The following is a 20,061-nucleotide window of genomic DNA, read 5'->3' as shown; positions in this document are numbered from 1 at the left end:
CAACCTAATACTCAAAAGGTTCCCACAATTTCCCCGTGATTTACATTTGGCCTATGGTTCCGTCCAGTCATGATTGGAACAAGTGGAGACAAAGCAAAATGTGATTGTAAAGAAGTTTGACTGGATGGGGTTTATCACCAGAAAGATAATGAGATCTGTGATTCATCATGTGGCGTGTGCAAGGCTTATCGCATTATAAAATAACAGATAGCAGCAGATCAATACAAGCAAGTGTGAGGTCATCTATATTGGACCAATAATGGACAAATCAGGGTATTTATGAGATGGTATGAACTTAAATACTTAAATGGTATGAGCTTAAAAAGGCGGCATGGGGGTTCAGGTCAAAAATCTTTAAAATACAACATACCGGTACAGATAATAATCAAGAAAGCTAATGAAATGCTGACCTTTATGTCTCAAGGACTCGAGCATAAAGATACAGAAGTTATGTCCCAGTGATACAAAACCCTGGTTAGATCCCACTTGGAATTCTGTCAGCAGATCTGGGCACCACACCTTGGGAGGGATAAACCGGCCTTGGAGGGAGTACAACGTAGATTTACAAGAATGATACCTGGGCTTCAGGGGTTAAGTTACCAGGATAGATTATACTAAGTAGGCCTGTTTTCCCGAGAACTTGGAAGGTTAAACAATAATCAGATCGAAGTCTTCAAGCTATTAATAGGAAAAAGCAGGCTAGATAAAGATAACGGTTGGGGATTCTAGAACAATGGGGCACAATCTCAGAATTACTGTCAGCCCATTCAGGAGGAAAGATTTTATATGCAAAACGTAGTAGAGGTTTAGAACTCTCTCCCACAATTGGCAATGGTTGCTGGATTTGTTGTTAATTTTAAGTATGAAAGATAAATCTTTGATAAGCAAAGGAATTAAGGGGCATGGACCAAAGACAGGTAAATGGAGTTAGGCCAAAGATCAGACACGATCTCACTGAATGGTAAAATAGGCTTGAGGAGCTGAATGGCCACTGCCGTTGCTATCTTCCTATTATAAAAATTCTGTCTGAAAACATCTCCAGTCGTGAGAATCACACCTTTTTGTTTGAGAAATGGGGATTAAAATGAAAGAATGACAGTCTTCAAGCTATTAATAGGAAAAAGCAGGCTAGATAAAGATAACGGTTGGGGATTCTAGAACAATGGGGCACGATCTCAGAATTATTGTCAGCCCATTCAGGAGGAAAGATTTTATATGCAAAACGTAGTAGAGGTTTATAACTCTCTCCCACAATTGGCAATGGTTGCTGGATTTGTTGTTAATTTTAAGTATGAAAGATAAATCTTTGATAAGCAAAGGAATTAAGGGGCATGGACCAAAGACAGGTAAATGGAGTTAGGCCAAAGATCAGACACGATCTCACTGAATGGTAAAATAGGCTTGAGGAGCTGAATGGCCACTGCCGTTGCTATCTTCCTATTATAAAAATTCTGTCTGAAAACATCTCCAGTCGTGAGAATCACACCTTTTTGTTTGAGAAATGAGGATTAAAAAGAAAGAATGACAGTTTTAAAGCAAGGTGTGGAAGGAGTTGCTGCACAAGATGCTGGAACTCATTGTGAGCTGTGTTTACATTGCTGCTTTGCAAACAGTGGGGGCAGGAGAGACAAGACGCCGTGGCACCAGCATATGTGCCGATCGGTTTGCGTAACTGTGACCTGTTGTGAATGACAGATGTGATCAGCTTGACAACTGCTCTCTGACTGACTCCTGGACAGCGAAACAGCTTGGGAGTTTACGATATAGTGTGAGAAGCTCCAGACAGTGAAATACCGGGCTCTGTGTTTCTATCTCTCTGCAGTGAAAATAACTAAAACCCAAAGAAAGCCAATTATCTTCTTTCAACAGTTGCTATAAGCTGTTGCCTTTAACTAGGAACTCAAAGACTGTACAATTACTGTAGCATTCACCCTGCTCCTTCTGCAAACAAGTGAAAGAATCCAAAAAGGAGAACAGAAGGTCTGAGGGCCTAAAGGAACATCTCATCAATTTCTATGGACTGGCACCATTGAACTGTGTTTCCCCAGTGTTTCCCTCCGACAATAAGACAAACTCTTTTGATGAGTTGTATCCGTTTGTATGTGTGTATAGGAGTTTTAAAAGGGAGTTAGAGTTTCAACCATTGGAGTGAGATGTTGGTAGTTCATAGTTTTGTTCTGACTGTTGTTACTATTTATTTGCAATAATTCTTATTAGGTACCGGAACCTGTTCTGTGTTTTCTGTTAACCTGAGTCCATTAGAAAGGTAAATTGGAGGACCAGAGTAACTAAATCATTTCCTCTTGTGATGAGCCCAAGTACGGCGGGACTAAGGAGCCAGAGCATTTTCCACGGTGGGTCATGCTGCTGTTATAGAGTCATAGAGCTGTACAGCACAGAAACAGACCGTTCAATCCAATATGTCCACACCGACCAGATATCCTACATTAATCTAGTCCCATTTGCCAGCATTTGGCCCTTATCCCTCTCAACCCTGCCTATTCATGTACCCATCCAGATGCCTTTTAAATGTTGTAATTGTACCAGCCTCCACCACTTCCTCTGGCAGCTCATTCCAAACACACACTACTCTCTGCTTGAAAAAGTGGCCCCGAGGTCCCTTCTATATTTTTCTGTCTCAACTTAAACCTATACCCTCTAGTTTTGGACTTCCCCACCCTGGGGAAAAGACCGTGGCTACTCACCCTATCTGTGCCGCTCCTGATTTTACAAACCTCGATAAGGTGACCCCCTCTGCCTCCAACACTCCAGGCAAAATAGTCCCAACCTATCCCTGGGGCTCAAAACTCTACTGACTGTCTCCATGCGGGTCACATCTCCACTCTGCGGTTTTAAGACACATGTGTAAGGTTTGGTGGCAGTTCATTAGCATCTCCCACATCTAAAAATCACTTAAAATCCTGCAATGTCACAATCTGCCATTATGCTTTTTGATCAACATTTGCTTCTGTAAATGGCCTTAGTTCAGAAGGATTAGTGCACAGGGAATATAATGAACAACAAAGGTCAGGAAATGTCGGTGGGAAAAAAGTGTTTCAGCTCACTGACAATAAGTGTACAGTTGGACAGGCTATTAAATAAGAATTGAAAGCAGCTTTTAACAAAGGCAATGCAGTAATCATGTGAGAATTTAATCTTCCTGTGGATCGGTCAAATCTAATTGGCAGAGGTAGTCTGGAGGACATATTCATGAGATTTCCGCCGGACATTTTCCTGGAACAATACATCATAGAAGCAGCCCACAAGCAGGAGACATGTGTTGTCAGGCAGTCTTCATGTGTATTGTCTTAACAAGAAATCTGCTTAGAAAGAACAATCATAACATATTAGAATTTCTCATTGAGTTTAGGAGTATCGTAGAAACACCTAAAAACAGACTCTTCAACTTTGGTACAGCCAATTACATGGTTTTCAGAGTTATGTTGCCTAAAATAGATTAAGAAGTTAGATTAAAAGTGGCAATAGTAGGTGACTAATTGTGAATTTTTTTTAAAAAATGTTAGGATTCCCAATTAATCTACACCCCACTAAGAAAGAGATTGTGAATCGGAAGAGGGATTCACCATGACTGAGTTTGATTAATAGTAAAAGTTTATAATGTTACCAAGCCCGAAACCTGGGAGAGTTTGAAATACCCTCCAAATATGACAAAGATTGATAAAGAGGGACTAAATCAAATATGACAGTTAACTGGTGAGAAGTACAAAAACAGATTATAAAAGCTCAAGCAATTATGTTAAAAGAAGATTAGCAAAAGTAAATCTGACTTCCTTAGATATCAGTGCAAGAGAAATTATTATGGAGAGCAAAGAAATGCAGGGTCCTTAAACAACCTCACCCCAAAGATGTGCAGGTTAGGGTGAATGCTAAATTGCCCATGGATTAGCCGTGGGAAATGCAGGCTCACAGGGTTAGGTTAGCGGGGTGGGTCTGGGTGGGATGCTTTTCAGAGGGTCGGTGTGGACTCAATGGGCCGAATGGCCTGCTTCCACACTGTAGGGATTCTATGAAATAAGGTGGATGGGATCTTATGGCCTTAACTTCTGGAATGACAGGGGGTTAATCCAAACTCCTGACTAACTGACTTTCCAGTTGCTGACTCCCAGAGCAAAGTAATTAGCAGTCCAGTTCTGGGAGAATGGTCAGGAATCTCCACTTAAAGGGACCCTGGCAGCTCTCACAGTGGCCACACCACACTAAGTGAATTGCTTGGTGTGAAAAACGGCTTGCCATTTATATAGTAATTTCCACAAGTGCTAGACTCCTCAAAGTACTTTAGCCAATCAGATACTTTATTAAAAATAAATTTGGTCACTGTTGTCAGGAAATGCAGCGGCTAATTTTATAGGTTTCTATGAGATTGGCCTCCCCTTTCCTTTGGAGAATACTTAATGCAGAAGTATTTAATCAGCGGTAAAGAGTGAGAGGACTCCTGAGGATTTGAAAGGGGCCATATAAAAGCAAGTTCTTTCCTGCTCACAGAAACCTACTGGAGTTTGGCACGCTTCTCACCTAACTCCAAGGTAAACCGTAAAATTAAACTGTTAATGGCCAGCCTTCCACCCCTCTAATCTGAAGTATTCAGCTGTAGCCATAGTATTAGCCCCTGTGGGTAAAGAACAGTGCCCAGTATTGGGCAGATAGATGTGGGTTTCTTGGTAGTTTGTTAATAGGAGACACTTGAGAGTCCTACATTATGCTTTAGCTTCCTCCATGGAAGGTCAGAATTATGAGCAGTGTCAAAAGGGCAGGGAGCCTGACTCATACTCAGTCTGCACACTAACAGCCCCTGAGACTTTCCTGCAGAAACCAGCTGGCCATTACCAGTCTCACTACCGGCTTGCCATTCCCTTTGTCTGAACTGTGCCTTTTTCAATTTTGGAAGGGTGCAGTCTTGGAGTGAGAGGCAGCTCACTGCCAGGACCTCTAATCTTTCACAACTGGTAAAAGAAGGATGCTGTTGGCAGTGTGTTTACATGGCAAGCCAGCCTTCCTGACAGAATTACACCCCAAAACAGAACGTCACCCACTCTGTGCAGCTGCAATCCCAACCGAAATGAGTGCTTGAGAGGAAATGCAGGTTCAACAACACCATTCTGCCTTTATGTAGCAACACCCTGCCCTTCAAGAGCCCGTATCAGCCATTACGTGCACACATCTTCCCTTCAGGGGAGGGTATCCTGATGCCTCGCATTAGGAGACTGGCACAGATAGCAGCCCATTAGCCACCCATGTGCGATGCATGCCCATTGACAACCTCTGAACAGTTGAGTTCAGCTCAGGCGTCACCACCAGGTCCGTTCTCAGCAGCGGAGAACTTGCACAGAACCACTCCCAGTCAGCGCAGCAACCTCTCAAGTCAAGTGGGACATGTTTTGAAAGCCCTGCTCCAGAGAGGTGAAGCAGTCTGACATTGGCCCCCCCAGACTGGGGGGGTGCTGCACTGCCACAGCTGCTGCCTTTCAGATGAGGTGTTTGTCTGAAGCCTCTGTCTGCTAAGGTAAAAGATCAGATGGCACCATCTCAGGGAAGAGCTGGGATGCTGTCCCAGTAACTTGGCCAATATTTATCCCCTCAACTGACGTCACTCAGGACAGATATTACGGTCATCATTACTGTCTGTGGGAGCTTGCTGTGCACAACACGGTTGTCACATTCTCTTACACGACAACAGTCTTCACAATTGGCTGTAAAGTACATCAGGACCTGCTCAGGATGTTAGAGGTACTGTAAGAACGGAAGTTCCTTCTTTCAGAAAATAACTTTGCTCACTCACTGATCCATTAAGTCGACAGGGAGCAGAGATTGGAGACGGGGCTGTAATACTGTTGATTCTGTCACACACGCTCACTCCCAAAGGGTGCAGTAAACACATCCAGAGACATCAGTAAAGGTCAGTCTCCAAACCTTGAGTGTGATTCCAACCTTAGCAAGAAATTGGCCTCCGACAGTTAATAGCCAACTGCGATAGTTGGAAAGTGTGTGTAAGGGAGGCAATGACCTCGTGGTATTATCACTGGCCTAGTAATCCAGAGATCTCTGGGGGACCCAGCAACAAAATACGACAATGGCAGAAATATGGAATGTAGGTCCAGTTTCTGAAAAAAAGCACTGTAGAGATAGAATCCTTACAGTGCAGAAGTAGGTCATTTGGCCCATCAAGTCCACACCGACCCTCCCACCCAGACCCAGACCCCTGTCCATGAATTTCCCATAGCTAACCCACCCAGCTTGCACATCCCCAGAAACTATGGATAATCCTATCGACCTATTGTCCTATAGACAAACCCTTACCTATACATCTTTGGAAATTGAGAAGAAACCACAGCACCCAGAGGACACCCACACGGACATAGGGAGAACGTGCTAACTCCACACAGACAGCAGCCCAAGGGCTGGAATCAAACCCAGGTTCCCAGTGCTGTGAGACAGCAGTGCTAACCGCTGAGCTACTATGTCAACCAGGAACAGGAAACATCTGGGGCTAAGCATCTAATTATGGCTACGAATTAATGGAACTTGGGGAAGGAAATCATCTTCTGGTCTCCATGTGACTTCAGTCATACAGCAATGTGGTTGACTCTTAACTACCCTCTGGGCAATTAGGGATTGACAATAAATGCTAGCCTAGCCAGTAACGCCACATGGATAAGAGAAAACAGCAGGAAAAAAAATCAACTGAGTGTGGAGCAGTCGGTTCGAAAACCTTCACCTGGCCTTTCCTTTCTAGAGTTTGTAGGAAGTAGATGTTCCATTTCTGAGTTCTAATGGACTTTGAAGATCCACGCTGTCACTGAGCCATTTTGTAAACCCAATAATCAGCATGCCATCCGGTAAATTCCATCGTGCCAGGGCACAGGATTAGCTAAATGACGGCTCTCGAGAGCCACTGCTCACAACAAGGTTGAGCTCCCTCCAGCAAAGAATCCGAATCAAAGCCATTTCCTTAAGACTCAAGGTGAAGGGAGAGGTGGGCAGTTCTTTCAGTTTTCCCAGCCCCCTCACACGATCCTGCTGGGGGCAGCCCCCTAACTGCCCCTGGACACCTGCCCCAAGGCGGCAGCTGGTGCATGCATACGCTCAATAACATTCCAGGGAACAATGAGTGAGGCCAATGGGATCTGACTGTGGGGTTGGAATCACACTCAAGGTTTGGAGACTGACCTTTACTGTTGTCTCTGGATGTGTTTACTGCACCCTTTGGGAGTGAGTGTGTGCGACAGAATCAACAGTATTACAGCCCCGTCTCCAATCTCTGCTCCCTGTCGACTTAATGGATCAGTGAGTGAGCAAAGTTATTTTCTGAAAGAAGGAACTTCCATTCTTACAGTACCTTTAACATCCTGAGCAGGTCCTGATGTACTTTACAGCCAACTGGGGTTGACTGTGGAGGTGCAAAGGCCTCATAGACATGATGTATCTGGGCTGTTCCACCTGAAATATGACCACACACCCCCCCACCTTCAAAAGGAGCAGATACCAAATGTCTATAGCTGCAGGGCTCGGTTTGGAGGCCTTCCCCACCCTGCACCCCCTCACTGATTATCTGCTATCAATGGGGGTTTTTTTGAGACTTTGTAACTCCGGGTTCCTGATCCAGCATTGAGCCCGATGCCAAATGCAGAGTGTTCTTGACAGAAAGCAGACCAAGGGCCACTCTAAACCGATCACCATGTACTCTTTGAGCTTTGCAACTGTCTATCTGAGACGATTCTCGTTTATTGCTGTCGTGGTGAGCTGAGGGGTGGGAAGGGAATTCGCTAGAGTATCTTCCAAGTGGAGAGTGGCCTTGTTTTTCAAACACGGTGCCCACTGTGGGCATGTTTTCTGACTTTTGGGTGCTGGAAGGAACCTGAACTGACTCTGTGAGCCTTAGTTAGGGGGTTCTGTCGCTGCTACTGGTATATTGTAAACAACAGCCTGAGCGCAACACTGAGAGGGCAAGATCGCACAGTTGTTGCATTCCCTGTCCAGCTTTCAGTCTATTTCAATGGATGAGTGTAACATTGAATATACTCCAATACTGTTTGCCCATCTAACTACCTACACAATTAAAGATTTGCTTGTAGAGTTCGTCACTTTGTACTTTACAACAGTCACACATTTCAAATCTGTGCGTCAGATTAAAATTCTGAATGTCACACTTGAAAGCAGCCTAATTGGTTTAAATAGCCAGGATTTGTTTGGGGTAATCCATTCGGATTTGCTCAAGGATCCCACTGCTCCCACCACCGACCAAGGACAAGAGGCCAATTATCATAAACTCAACCAATTTTCCTTCCAACCTACTCCTACAGGTCTGTGCCGGTGGCCAGAAGTAACATTTACAAACCATTACAAGCAAAAGTTTGACTCACAGGTAATAGATATAAGCAAGATGGAAGGCGATCTTATTGAAACATACATGGTCATAGCAGGGTTGGAGAGGTTGGACGGCCAAATGATGCTACAGTGAGCTATTTTATTAACTGGCACCTATTGAAACCAGGAGTACGCTGGTTGATCAACATTCGGATCATCAAGAGGTATGCCTAACCCCAGTAAACTCTGACAAAGTGAAGCTTTGAGACAGCAGCATCCCTCAAAAAATCTATGTAAAAACATCAACAAAGCTCCTAAAACCAATGTTAAAAACACACAGTCAGCAATTGAAACATAATGCTGCAAAGTATCATTGTTATAGCTCAGTTACAGCATGCTCAGAAAACGTAATAGATCTTGGTACACAAGGTTAAAGACAAGGAGCAGTCAACATCTTGGGTCCTACCCTTCATCAGGACTCATGTGTTCAAGATTTAGCATTTTGCTGGTTTTTCAAGAGTGCTGTTTGATTAAGGATACAGTTAAAACAAAATTTGTTGTAGTTTTAAAGGGGGAGACTAAAACTGGGGAATATAGTTTACACCTGCAAGGTAAGAGAGACTTGAGGAGATTTTTGGAGAGTTAGCTTTTCAGAGAGTCTGAAGAAGTTCTGAAGATGGGTCACTGAGCTCAAAATGTTAGCCCTGCTTTCTCTCCACAGAGGCCACCAGACCTGCTGAGTTTCTCCAGAAATTTCTAGTCTTTGTTTCAGATTTCCAGTATCCACAGTTCTTTGTTTTATTTTATAATGAGGAGGTTTTTGTTCCTCAGAGTTGTTAAGTGTAGCAATTCTCTTCCCCAGAAGGTAGCGGGAGCTGGCACTTTAAACTTAGTTAAAGCTGAATGAGGTAGGTTGTTTATGGACAAGAGCAGAGAAGATCGAAGTTTATAGGGTACAGATACAGAAGAGGAGATGCGAACACAAACAGATCGATTGTGATCTTATTGAATTGTGGGGCTCACTCAACAGACAAGATGGCCTACTTCTGCTTCTACGTTCTTGGTACAATGTCATGGATTTGAACCTAATCCCAATGCTTTTGTGTCTCTGCTGATTGCAAGTGTATCCTCACAATGGAAGAAAGCATTAGCTCAGTGGGGAGCATATTCACCTCTGAGTCAACTACAAGGCCATGGGCATTTCATCTTGGCTGCTGTTCCCATACAGTGTAGAGGAAGTGCCTCATTGCACAGGTGGCTTTCAACTGAAGTATTGAAATTGATAAGATACAACAGTGAGATCTACTGAAGGACAGGAAATTCTCCATTTATGTCGCCAAAGTTGCTCCCTCAATCTCAACCTATATCACTAGCAATTGATTTATATTATTACTTGTGGGAACTTACTGTGTATAAAGTGGCCGTTTTACTTCCTCCATTTCACAAGTGATCACTACTGTCAAATGTCTAATTTCATGATTCACTTGTTATAGGAATATAAATTTTAGGTTGGCAATTGCAATTTAAAGGGAAGCTAATGGAAGCCCCTGAGTTGAGATTCTGGTAACCAAAAAAACAAATGCAGTTCAGGGAATAGTCCATTTTTACTTAAAGATGTCAGGGGTGGAAATAAACAAGATGCTAAACCATGAGCTTGTTCTCTGTATCTTAGCAGAGACAGGATGTCTGTGGCTGTCTCCATAAGGTGGTTAAATTATTCGCTGGCCTTTGAATCAAAGGGATGTTTTAAGATATGTTAGCTGGATTAGATGTCTATCTAGAACATCTGAGCTTTACTATGTTGCTACACAAATAGGATACGTGAGGTGGTATGTCTTTTGTTTTAAATTTATCCCTCTGACTGTTTTCACAAAAACAGGCAATTGGGACCTGGGAGCTAAAGACAGAACGCTTCCATAAGTTGGGGTTTGGAAGGGTTTGAAGGCCAGAAGCAGAGAGCTTCCAGAAACCAGGACTGTTATTCTAGCTTAGGGGCACTAACCGAGAGTTCAGTGAGACTCCTGCTTGAGTTGGGTATCCATGGTGGTGAGGTGCTAGAAGGCCAGTTGGAAGGCTGCTTCACAGGATGCTGGTGGAAAGGCCTCAAGAAATTTCATTCCTCAGAGAATAGCAAGGATGCTGAGAACCAAAGTGAATTCCTGAGAGCTCTGGCATACCTTGGTTTGGTCCCAGGAGGACAAAGAAACCATCATGATCCTGTAAATTATAGCAGAATTCATGGATGGGAAAAATAGAACGGGACAGGGGTTGCCAATCAGAGAAAATGCGTCACAGATTTCAATTGTAGTTTGTTTATTATCTCAGGACACACCCAGTTATGTTGAGAAAGCTGTAGTGGGTCTTTTCACTTGGACAAAAACCGATTCTAGTAGCAAGGTGGGGGTTCCAGAGAACTTTTAATCTGACACAAATCCCATCCCTAATGTTGCCAATAAAACCAAATATTTATCCTTAAAATACAAACCCTAACACTCAGAAGGCCACTGAATGGCAACCAGGTAAATGTTTTGAACAGCAAATACATCAAATTTGTTGTGCCCTTTTTCAATCTGCTTGCTCAGTAATCCACTTGCAGTTTACTTCAGTCAGTCAAGCACAAACCTGCTATTTACAAATTCCACTGAAACTCTCCGGTTGGACTTTCTAAGCAGCAAGCTGTGGCTTCCTATCTTTTTTTGAAACTGCCACCTTCCATGTGACAATACCGCTTCCACAATGTCAGTTGGTTTGCAAATGATCTACTGCTCACATCTCCCATTCAACTTGCAATAGACCACATTCTGTGTCATTCCCATTATAGATTCATCAACCAGTCAAGATCTTACTGAGTGACAGGACATGCATAAAAGCTTAGATACTCATTCTATTCCAATGGTCCAATGGTCCAATGGAAAAATATCTGTCACTAGTTTAATTTTCCAACCCTCCCAGAATTTTGAACACTTCTGTTAATTAGCTGTTAACCTCTGTTTTAGTGAACACAGCTATTAATACCTCGGTCTCTCACACCTAGTAGGAGTTAAAACTGCACATTGATAGCGTAGATAAACCTAGGTCGTGCCTCTTCCATCTCTCTCCTCTCTTCCCTATAAAAGGCCCCAAACTCTGCTGACTGGGATCCACCCATGTCTGTTACATCACCTACATCTGCAGAGATCAAGAGAAATCCCTTGGGAATGCCAGGAGCTGCACTGAGCTAAACAGCGGCCGCATTTCCTCATACTCCTTGCTTTCTGTTTTCCGACTATCTCTCAATCCACACTGCCGTCTCAGGGGAAGGTTTTCTCTGTAGGACACAGGGCTGAACTTTGAGGAGTCATTGTCACTGGGCTGGTCATCTGAAATTCCCAGGTTATGTTCAAATCCCACCAGGGCAAATGGAATTTGAATTCAATAAAGTGTGGAATTAACAATCCAATGAAACCAGTTTCTGTCCCACTAGAGGGACAGAGATGGCAGCACAGTGGCATATAGTTTGGAAGGGAGTTACCCTGGGAATCCTTAACATTGTCTCTGAACTCCCTGATTCCGTGAGACTTCATGTCAAACATGGGATTAGGACATCTCCTGCTGATTACCGTGGACCACATCCCCCTCAACTCTTGGAGCGATGGATATCACTTGGAGGAGGCACTGAGGGTGGCAAGTGTGTACAATGGACTCTGGATGGAAGACTTTCATGTTCATCACCAGGAGAAGCTAAGCAGTACCACCACTGACCAAGCTGCTCCTAGAGTGGCTCTGAGGAAGGTGATGAGGGAACTGATGAGTGGCAAAAATGTATCTGACCTCACCCTCACCAATCTGCCTGCCACAGGTGAATATATCGATATTGGTGGGAGTTAAATGCACACCTTCACATTGAGTTGCGTGCCACTATGACCATGCCAAATGGGAGGGACTTCAAACAGATCCAGCAACTCAACACTGGACAACCATAACACACTGTGGGCCATCAACAGCAACAGTATTATATTCCAGCACAATCCACAACCTCATATCCCATACACTACCATTACCATCACACCAGGAGATTAACCCTGCTTCAATGGAGAGTGCTGGATGGCATCCAGGAGCAACGCCAGGCATAACTGAAAATGAGGTGTCAACTGGTGAGGATGCAACAAAAGATTACTTGCGTGCCAGATAGCATAAACTAGATGCTAGACAAAGCAAAACGATCCCACACTCAACAGATTAGAGTTAAACTCTGTAGTCCTGCCACATCCAGTTGTGAACGTTAAGAAAAAGTAAATGACTCACTGGAGCAGGATCACATATAATATGGAAAACTGCCCAGTTACGTCCTGTACAGAAAAAGCCATTTACTGCCCCATCAGTCTCCTCTCGACCATCAGTAAAGTGATGGAAGGTGTCAGTAACAGTGCTATCAAGCAGCACCTGCTCAGCAATAACCTGCTCAGTGACACTCAGTTTGGATTCTGCCGGGGCCACTCAACTCCTGATGTCATTACAGCCATGGTTCAAACATGGACAAAAGAGTTGAATTCCAGAGGCAAAGTGACATCAAGGCCTTATTCGACTGAATACAGCATCATTGGGTATCAGGCAAAAAACACTCTACTGTTTGGAGTTATACCTGGCACATAGGAAGTTGGTCATTGTTACTGGAGGTCAGTCATCTCAGCTCCAAGACATCTCTGCAGGAGCTCCTCAGGGTATACAGTTTTAAATCTATTTGATCAGAAATGTTACTACACACCTCTGCAACAGGTGTAACATGAACCTGGGCCTGCTGGCTCAGAGGTACAGACATTACCACTACCCAACAAGAGTCCTAGTTCCTCAGGAGAGTGTCCTTTGCCCAACCACCTTCATCTGCTTCATCAATGACATTCCCTGCATCATAACATCCAAAGTGGGAATGTCCGCTAATAATTGTACCATGCCCAACACCATGTACAACTCCTCAGATGCAAAGGCACCTCCATCGCCCAAATGCAACAAGACTTGGACAACATGCAGATTAGGACTGACAGTTGCAAGTAATATTAATGCCACACAAGTGCCAGGCAATGTTTATCCCCAACAGGAGAATCTAACCAATGCCACTTTGAATATTCAATGGTGTGCTGAACACCCCGTTATCAACATTTTAGTGGTTACTCATTAACCAGAAACTGAGCTGGACTTGCCAAATGAATACATGGAAAGCACAGCAGGTCAGAGGCTAGGAATACTGCAGTAAGTAACTCACCTCCTGACTCCTCAAAGCCTGTCCACCATCTACAAGGCACAAGTCAGGAATGGGATGGAATATTCCCCACTTGCCTGGATGGGTGCAGCTTGACACCATCCAGAACAAAGCAGCCCACTTGATTGGCACCACACCCATAAACATCCACTCCTTCCACCTCTGATGTGAAATATCAACATTGTGTACAAGATGCACTGCAGAAATTCACCAAGGCCCCTTAGACAGCACATTCCAACTCCATGACCACTTCTATCTAAAACAGCAAGGGCAACAGATACATGGGAACACCACAACCTACAAGCTTTCCTCCAAGCCACCAACCACCCTGACTTGGAAATATATCGCTGTACTTCAGTGTCACTGTGTCAAAATCTTGCAAGTCCCTCCACAACAGCATTTGGGTCCGTATACACAAAATGGAGTGCAGCTGTTCAAGAAGGCAGCTCACCACCACCTTCTCAAGGGCAACTAGGGATGGGCAGTAAATGCTGGCCCACCCAGCGACACCCACATCTCATGACTGAATTTTTAAAACGTGGCCCATTTATGGCCAGAGGTCAGGCACACCATTCAGTAAGAGTTGGTTGGTGGGCTGCCTAGGCTAAGTAGCCAATCAGAGGCTTCCACCTCGAAAGGAGGAGCAGGCTGCAATAGAAGGTAAGCTGGGGGGGGCTTCAAAATGGAGGCACTCCATCTACATCATCTTTCAACCTCAACTGAAGAACAGCTTTTGCAGACAGGCCATGAAGGAGGTGGAAGGAGGTGGAAGGGGTGGGGGGGTGGGAGGAAATTAGACAGACCCCGCCCTCCAACACTCCGGAAGAACAGCAGCTGTTGCTGGGCCCAGATCAGGAGTCCCTTTTGAAGAATTAACCCAGCCACTGCAACCTATGGGTACCTGCAGGGGGACTGGACAATCCCAGCCAGCCATCGGTGGGCCTTAGTGACCTTTAGCAAGTTGTGTCAGTAACCTACCGCCTTTGGGGACATCTGCCACGTCCGCCCCCTCCTCCCCACCCACTGCATCCAGTTCTGCAAAACTCATGCAGTATGGGGGGGGGGGTGATAGTTCCAGAGAACTTTTCCTGCCTCCGCACATCAACTGCAGGCCGAGAAACCATGCAATTTATTAGCATTTATTAATAATATCATTATTGCTGCTGAAGTTTTATGCTATCATTTGTGAAATGTTTTTGAACAGAAAATGCATCAAGTCATTATGATCAGCATAGTGGCTCAGTGGTTAGCACTACAGTCTTAACAGCGCCAGGGTGACTGTCTGTGTGGAGTTTGCACATTCTCCCCATGTCTGTGTGGGTTTCCTCCGGGTGCTCCGGTTTCCTCCCACAGTCCAAAGATGTGCAGCTTAGGTGGATTGGCCATGCTAAATTATCCAGGGGTGTGCAGGCTGGGTGGGTTAGCCATGGGAAATGCAGATTTACAGGGATAGGGTCGGGGGGGTGGTAGTGGGATGCTCTTCAGAGAGTTAGCGCAGAGTTGACGAGCCAAACAGCTTCTACCTGCCCTGCAGGAAATGTAGGTTCTATGTGTATTTAACTTCACCTTAAAAATGTGTATCCTCTTCGCTTCTTCTGGCAGCATGTTCCACATTCTCTCTCTCTCTGTTTGAGTAAAACTGTTTTATCGTGAATTCCCTGAAGGATTTCTCACTGGCTGCCTCACAACGATGACCTGCAATTGTGCTCTTCCCCATGGGACGAGACATCTGTCTGGGGTTCATTCAGTCGAGAACTTTGTGACTGTCCGAAGACATCTACTGAGTAGGCAAGGTGACTTGATCCTGTAGGAAGCCAACATATACAGGATGGGCTGTATGGCCTCCTTCTGTGTTCTACCTACTCTGCAATGCTACAGATCACCCCTCAGCCTTCATTTTGCAAGAGAAAACAGGCCCAGTCTGTGGTAAGGAGAGCGTTTGCTACTTCTTCGTTGATCTCCGTTTGAACTCCAGCTGCTCATCCTCCAGGGACAGTGATCAATCAACCGTATTTGCCTTCAATGCTTTTGATACTTCAATAGTCCTAATATCTACCATTTGCCATTCCTATAACTCCTCCTGTGGTGCCTCTGCTTTCAACAGAGATGAGGGCTTTTTAATAATCTCCATTGTTCTCTCATTCCCAGTTGTAAGTTTAGTATATTTGCTACACTGTTGTCCCACACTTTGCTGAACTGTCCTCAGTGCCTCTCCCTCTCTCTCTGTCTGCCAGAATGCAGGCTGGTCTCAGGCACAGGTGACAGTGCAGGCTGGGTCGATCCCTGAACACTGGGTGAACTGATGGCCACAATGTTGGCATGTTACATGAGCTGGAACGATCACGTGGTTTCATACAGTCAAACTTCGACTGACAGCAGTTCCTCTGTGCACTGTCGCTGGGTTGAGAATGGATTGTCTGTGCTAACGGAAAGCCTCTTACCGCAGAGTTCAGTATGAGGCAGTCACTGAGAAAGACAGGAGGTAATGGCCTAGTGGGATTAGCACTGGATTGATAATCCAGAGGTCCAGGTAATGCTCTGGGGACATGAGTTCAAATCCTGCCACAGCAAACGGAGATTGTTAAATCCACTAAAAATCTAGAATCAAGAGCCTAACTAGGAGATGACTATGAATCTATTGTTGGACAAACCCATCTGATTCACCAATGCCCTTAAAGGAAGGAAATCTGCCATACTTACATGGTCTGACCTATTTGTGACTCCAGACCCACAGCAATGTAGTTGACTCTCAACTGCCTTCTGGGCAATTAGGGATGGGCAATAAATGCTGGTTCGGCCAGTGATGCCCACACTTTGTGAATGCAAAATACATGCGATCAAACCTGATAAGGATTTCAGGATAAAACAGCATCACCCAAAGACAGAGAGAATGTGGAACTTGCCACCAGGCTGAAGCAAAAAGAGTGGGGGTATTTTTAAAGGGAGATTAGATACACATACGAGTGAAAAGGGAATCGAGGGATATGATGATAAATCTACTCGTTTCAAAAGGAGAAGGAACAAGCAACAGACAAAATGGATATTGAGTAATGACTGAATCATAACAGCACTTCTGCAAACATCAACTGCTCTTATCTGAAGGATTCAAAAGTATGAATTAACAAACTGCGGAGAGTGTGGATTAGTGTTCAAATAAACGTTAAGTGAACGCAGTGATCACAAAAATTGACAATTTCTGAACCTTTGCACTGCAGGAAAGGTGGAGCCAGGGAATCGGTTTCAGTTTGCACTGACTTTTCATTGACACAGGCAGGAAGTAATGTAAAAGCCTGTCTCCATTACTCTGAGATTAAATCAGAAAGTTAACATTCCTGACTGCGGTAGAACACAGCAATCTTCTGGGGTCTTCTGAGGGTGGCTCAGTGGTTAGTGCTGCTGCCTCACAGTGCCGGAGGCCTGGCTTTGATTCCAGCCTCAGACGACTGTCTGTGTGAAATCTGCACATTCTCCCTGTGTCTGTGTCTGTGGGGGTTTTCCTCCCACAGTCCAAAGATGTGCAGGTTAGGGTAAATTGCCCATAGTGTACAGGCCAAGTGGGTTAGCCATGGAAAATGCAGCCTTACAGGGATAGGGTGGGATGTCCTTCAGAGGGTCAGTGTGGACTCAATGGGCCGAATGGGCTACCCTTTAGGGATTCATTGATTGATTCACACCAGCACCACCCACCTCCAGCTGAAGGTGCATCGCTACAAGCCAGTAAAACCCCAAAGTTACTGTTCCTGTACATGCTGGGTTGTCCTGACCCATCTCCCAAATCCAAGGCAACAGAAAGGGAGGAAAGAGAATTATCCAGCATTTGTAAACAAGAGTCAGGGACAGTCACAGGAAAAAAAAATGGAAGCTGGCTATAGGTAAACAAGTGGAGTTCACCAGTGATGCCCCTAGTTGTCAAATAGCCTGTCTGCCCACTCAGCATCCATGCTCCCCTCCCTGAAGGTTGGCAGCACGGCTGAAATTCTGTCAGTGAATTATTGCCACAGCAGGAGTCCCGGTCTTTAACAGGAGACAAACGAAAGGGGAGGTGAAGAGAAAGGAGTGTGAGATATTGTGTAATTACAAAGCTTCCCCTTTTAGATTGTCTGGTGTAGCAGAGCAAGGTCTGAATTATACACACCCGCCTTCAGAGCCTGACACTTCTTTCTAGTGTCATTAACACGAGCAAGGGCAGAAGCTTAATTACAGTCTGAAAGGTTTAAGCATTAATGGTATGCAGCATCAAATATTGATCGGTTCAAAAGAAAATTAAGTGTAGGATCATCTGCTTTCTGATGAAGGGTCTGGGCCCGAAACGTCAGCTTTTGTGCTCCTGAGATGCTGCTGGGCCTGCTGTGTTCATCCATCCTCACATTTTATTATCTTGGATTCTCCAGCATCAGCAGTTCCCATTATCACTGTAGTATCATCTGGATCCTTTAGCATGGCAATTGACTTGACAGACAGAATGGCAGCTAAGCCGTGACATTCCTTAGTTCAAGCCCTGGTTTTGGTTGAGCCAAGTGGCTTCAGCAGGGGCAACAGTGAGCCTGCGTTTAGTACTAGTAGGAACTGCAGATGCTGCAGAATCTGAGATAACAAGGTGTAGAGCTGGATGAACACAGCAGGCCAAGCAGCATCAGAGGAGCAGGAAGGCTGACGTTTCAGGCCTAGGCCCTTCTTCAGAAACGGAAGGGTCTAGGCCCGAAACGTCAGCCTTTCTGCTCTTTTGATGTTGCTTGGCCTGCTGTGTTCATCCAGCTCTACACCTCATTATCTGAGACTGCAGTTAGTGCTAGGTTAAGGAGGGTATGTGTTGATGCACGCACATGCACACACTGGGTCTGTGTGGTAGACAGACGTCAGTATGCTGTGTGTAAGTGTGTGTATTGGATATCTGTGTTTTGGGTGTGCATGCTGGAAGTGTGTCAGAGTATGAATGTGTATTGAGCATGACTGTGGTTTGGCCAGTGTATGTACATAGTATATGTCAGAGGCGAGTGTGTGTCAGGCATCAGTGTGTGTTGAATGTGAGTGTGTGTGCCGTATGTGTGCGTGTTTGTGTGTGTGTGTGTTGGGTGTGAATATGTTTGGGTGTGTGTGAGTGTGTGCTGGGTGTGAGTATGTTCTGGATGTGCGTGTTATGGTTATGTGTATGTTGGTTGTGTGTGTGTGCATGTGTGAGTGTGTGCGTGTGTGTGTGTGTGAGTGTCTGCATGTGTGTGTATGTGTGTGTGTGTGTATGTGTGTGTGTTGGGTTTGAGTGTTTAATTGCATGCAGGTATTGGGAATTAACCTGTTTATTTCACAGCAGCAGACTGAAACTGCAGTTGTGAGTTGAGGATGTGCATGTGGGTGATGTACAGCTCCACAAATAAAAATGTGCATCCTTTACTAACTATCTTTCTGGGTTATAGCCCTAGATCCTCTTAGACATGTCTTATTTCATTCTCTCAGGAGCCCCTCTGATGAAAGCTCATTGAACTGAAACGCTGTTCTCTCTCTCTCTCTCTCCACATCGGTTGCCAGACCTGCTGAGTACTCTCAGTACTTTCTGTTTTCCTTTCAGATTTTTTGAGTGTGGCACTCCGCACTCAGAACCGGGTCCCTTGGAAACGACAGTAAACAGATTAAACAAAATAAAAAGCCCTTTCAAACGCAACCTAGATTTCAGAGTCCAGCCATTCTCTGGTACCCTTAACAACCAGCGTTAAAAGTGAAGTCAGTGTCGGCTGCCTAACTGTGTACCGCGTGTCCTTGACTACAGACACCGCAGCACCGTTTCTGTAGATCCATACACACAAGGCATGGTTATGATCAGAAAAACTCAAACCTGTTACATCGCTCAGAACTCACGGCAAAGCCAACCCCCAGCCTTCAGTTACTCCCGAATTGCAATCTCCACGATCAGGATTCAACAAAGTACCCAAAAAGGCGAGTGAAGTCCAGCAATCTAGCATGGCAAAATTCTCAAATGCAAGTTCCCCGCATCGCCCAACGTGTTAGAATAAAAACGCAACTTGTAAGCACGAGTGCATTCTGCAGATGCGAGAAGATGGTGAGGCAGACGCACAGACATCCTGCCCTCGGAGCTTGCAGACCGCGGGACGCTACATATCACCGCTGGGCAACGAGCGGATGAAAAGAAAAAAAAAAGCAAGCGAGATTTGCAGAGCCTACCTTGCAATTTCTGCATCACGTTGGCGATATCCAGGGGGGATCTTCCATACTGTCTCCCTGTCGCCATCCTGACACACTCTCTCTCTCTCTGTAATTGTTCTTCTGGCTCAGCTCAGAGCAGCAGTGTTGAAGCTGACTCACTACTGCCCTCCACCCAATGAGAGCCCTGCTCCCTGCAACAGCTGAAGGGAGCCTGAACTTCATCTCTGCAGGAGGTTCGCTTTCCGGATGACCCCAAGCTCCCTGAAAGCAAACGGCGAGCATTAGCGTAGATCCTCGCCTTCTTTGAGAGAGTTAAATCCGCCCTGGCCGATTATCAGCACTGACAG

General features: G+C 45.0%; 1 protein-coding gene across 1 annotated transcript in view; it reads right to left on the bottom strand.

The window, feature by feature from the left end:
• Positions 1–19,826, bottom strand: part of syne1b (spectrin repeat containing, nuclear envelope 1b) — a 504,959-nt gene extending 485,133 nt beyond the window's left edge. The window contains exon 1 of the mRNA XM_059648367.1: positions 19,733–19,826. Within this exon, the coding sequence (XP_059504350.1) occupies positions 19,733–19,799 (67 nt within the window). The 5' untranslated portion in view covers positions 19,800–19,826. The remainder of the gene's footprint in view (positions 1–19,732) is intronic.
• Between the last annotated feature and the right edge of the window lie 235 nt (positions 19,827–20,061).

The sequence above is a fragment of the Stegostoma tigrinum genome, chromosome 9 (assembly GCF_030684315.1).
Source record: "Stegostoma tigrinum isolate sSteTig4 chromosome 9, sSteTig4.hap1, whole genome shotgun sequence".
Taxonomy (NCBI): Eukaryota; Metazoa; Chordata; class Chondrichthyes; order Orectolobiformes; family Stegostomatidae; genus Stegostoma; species Stegostoma tigrinum.
Note: the sequence above shows the minus strand (reverse complement) of the source record. Positions and strands in the feature narration are given on the sequence as shown.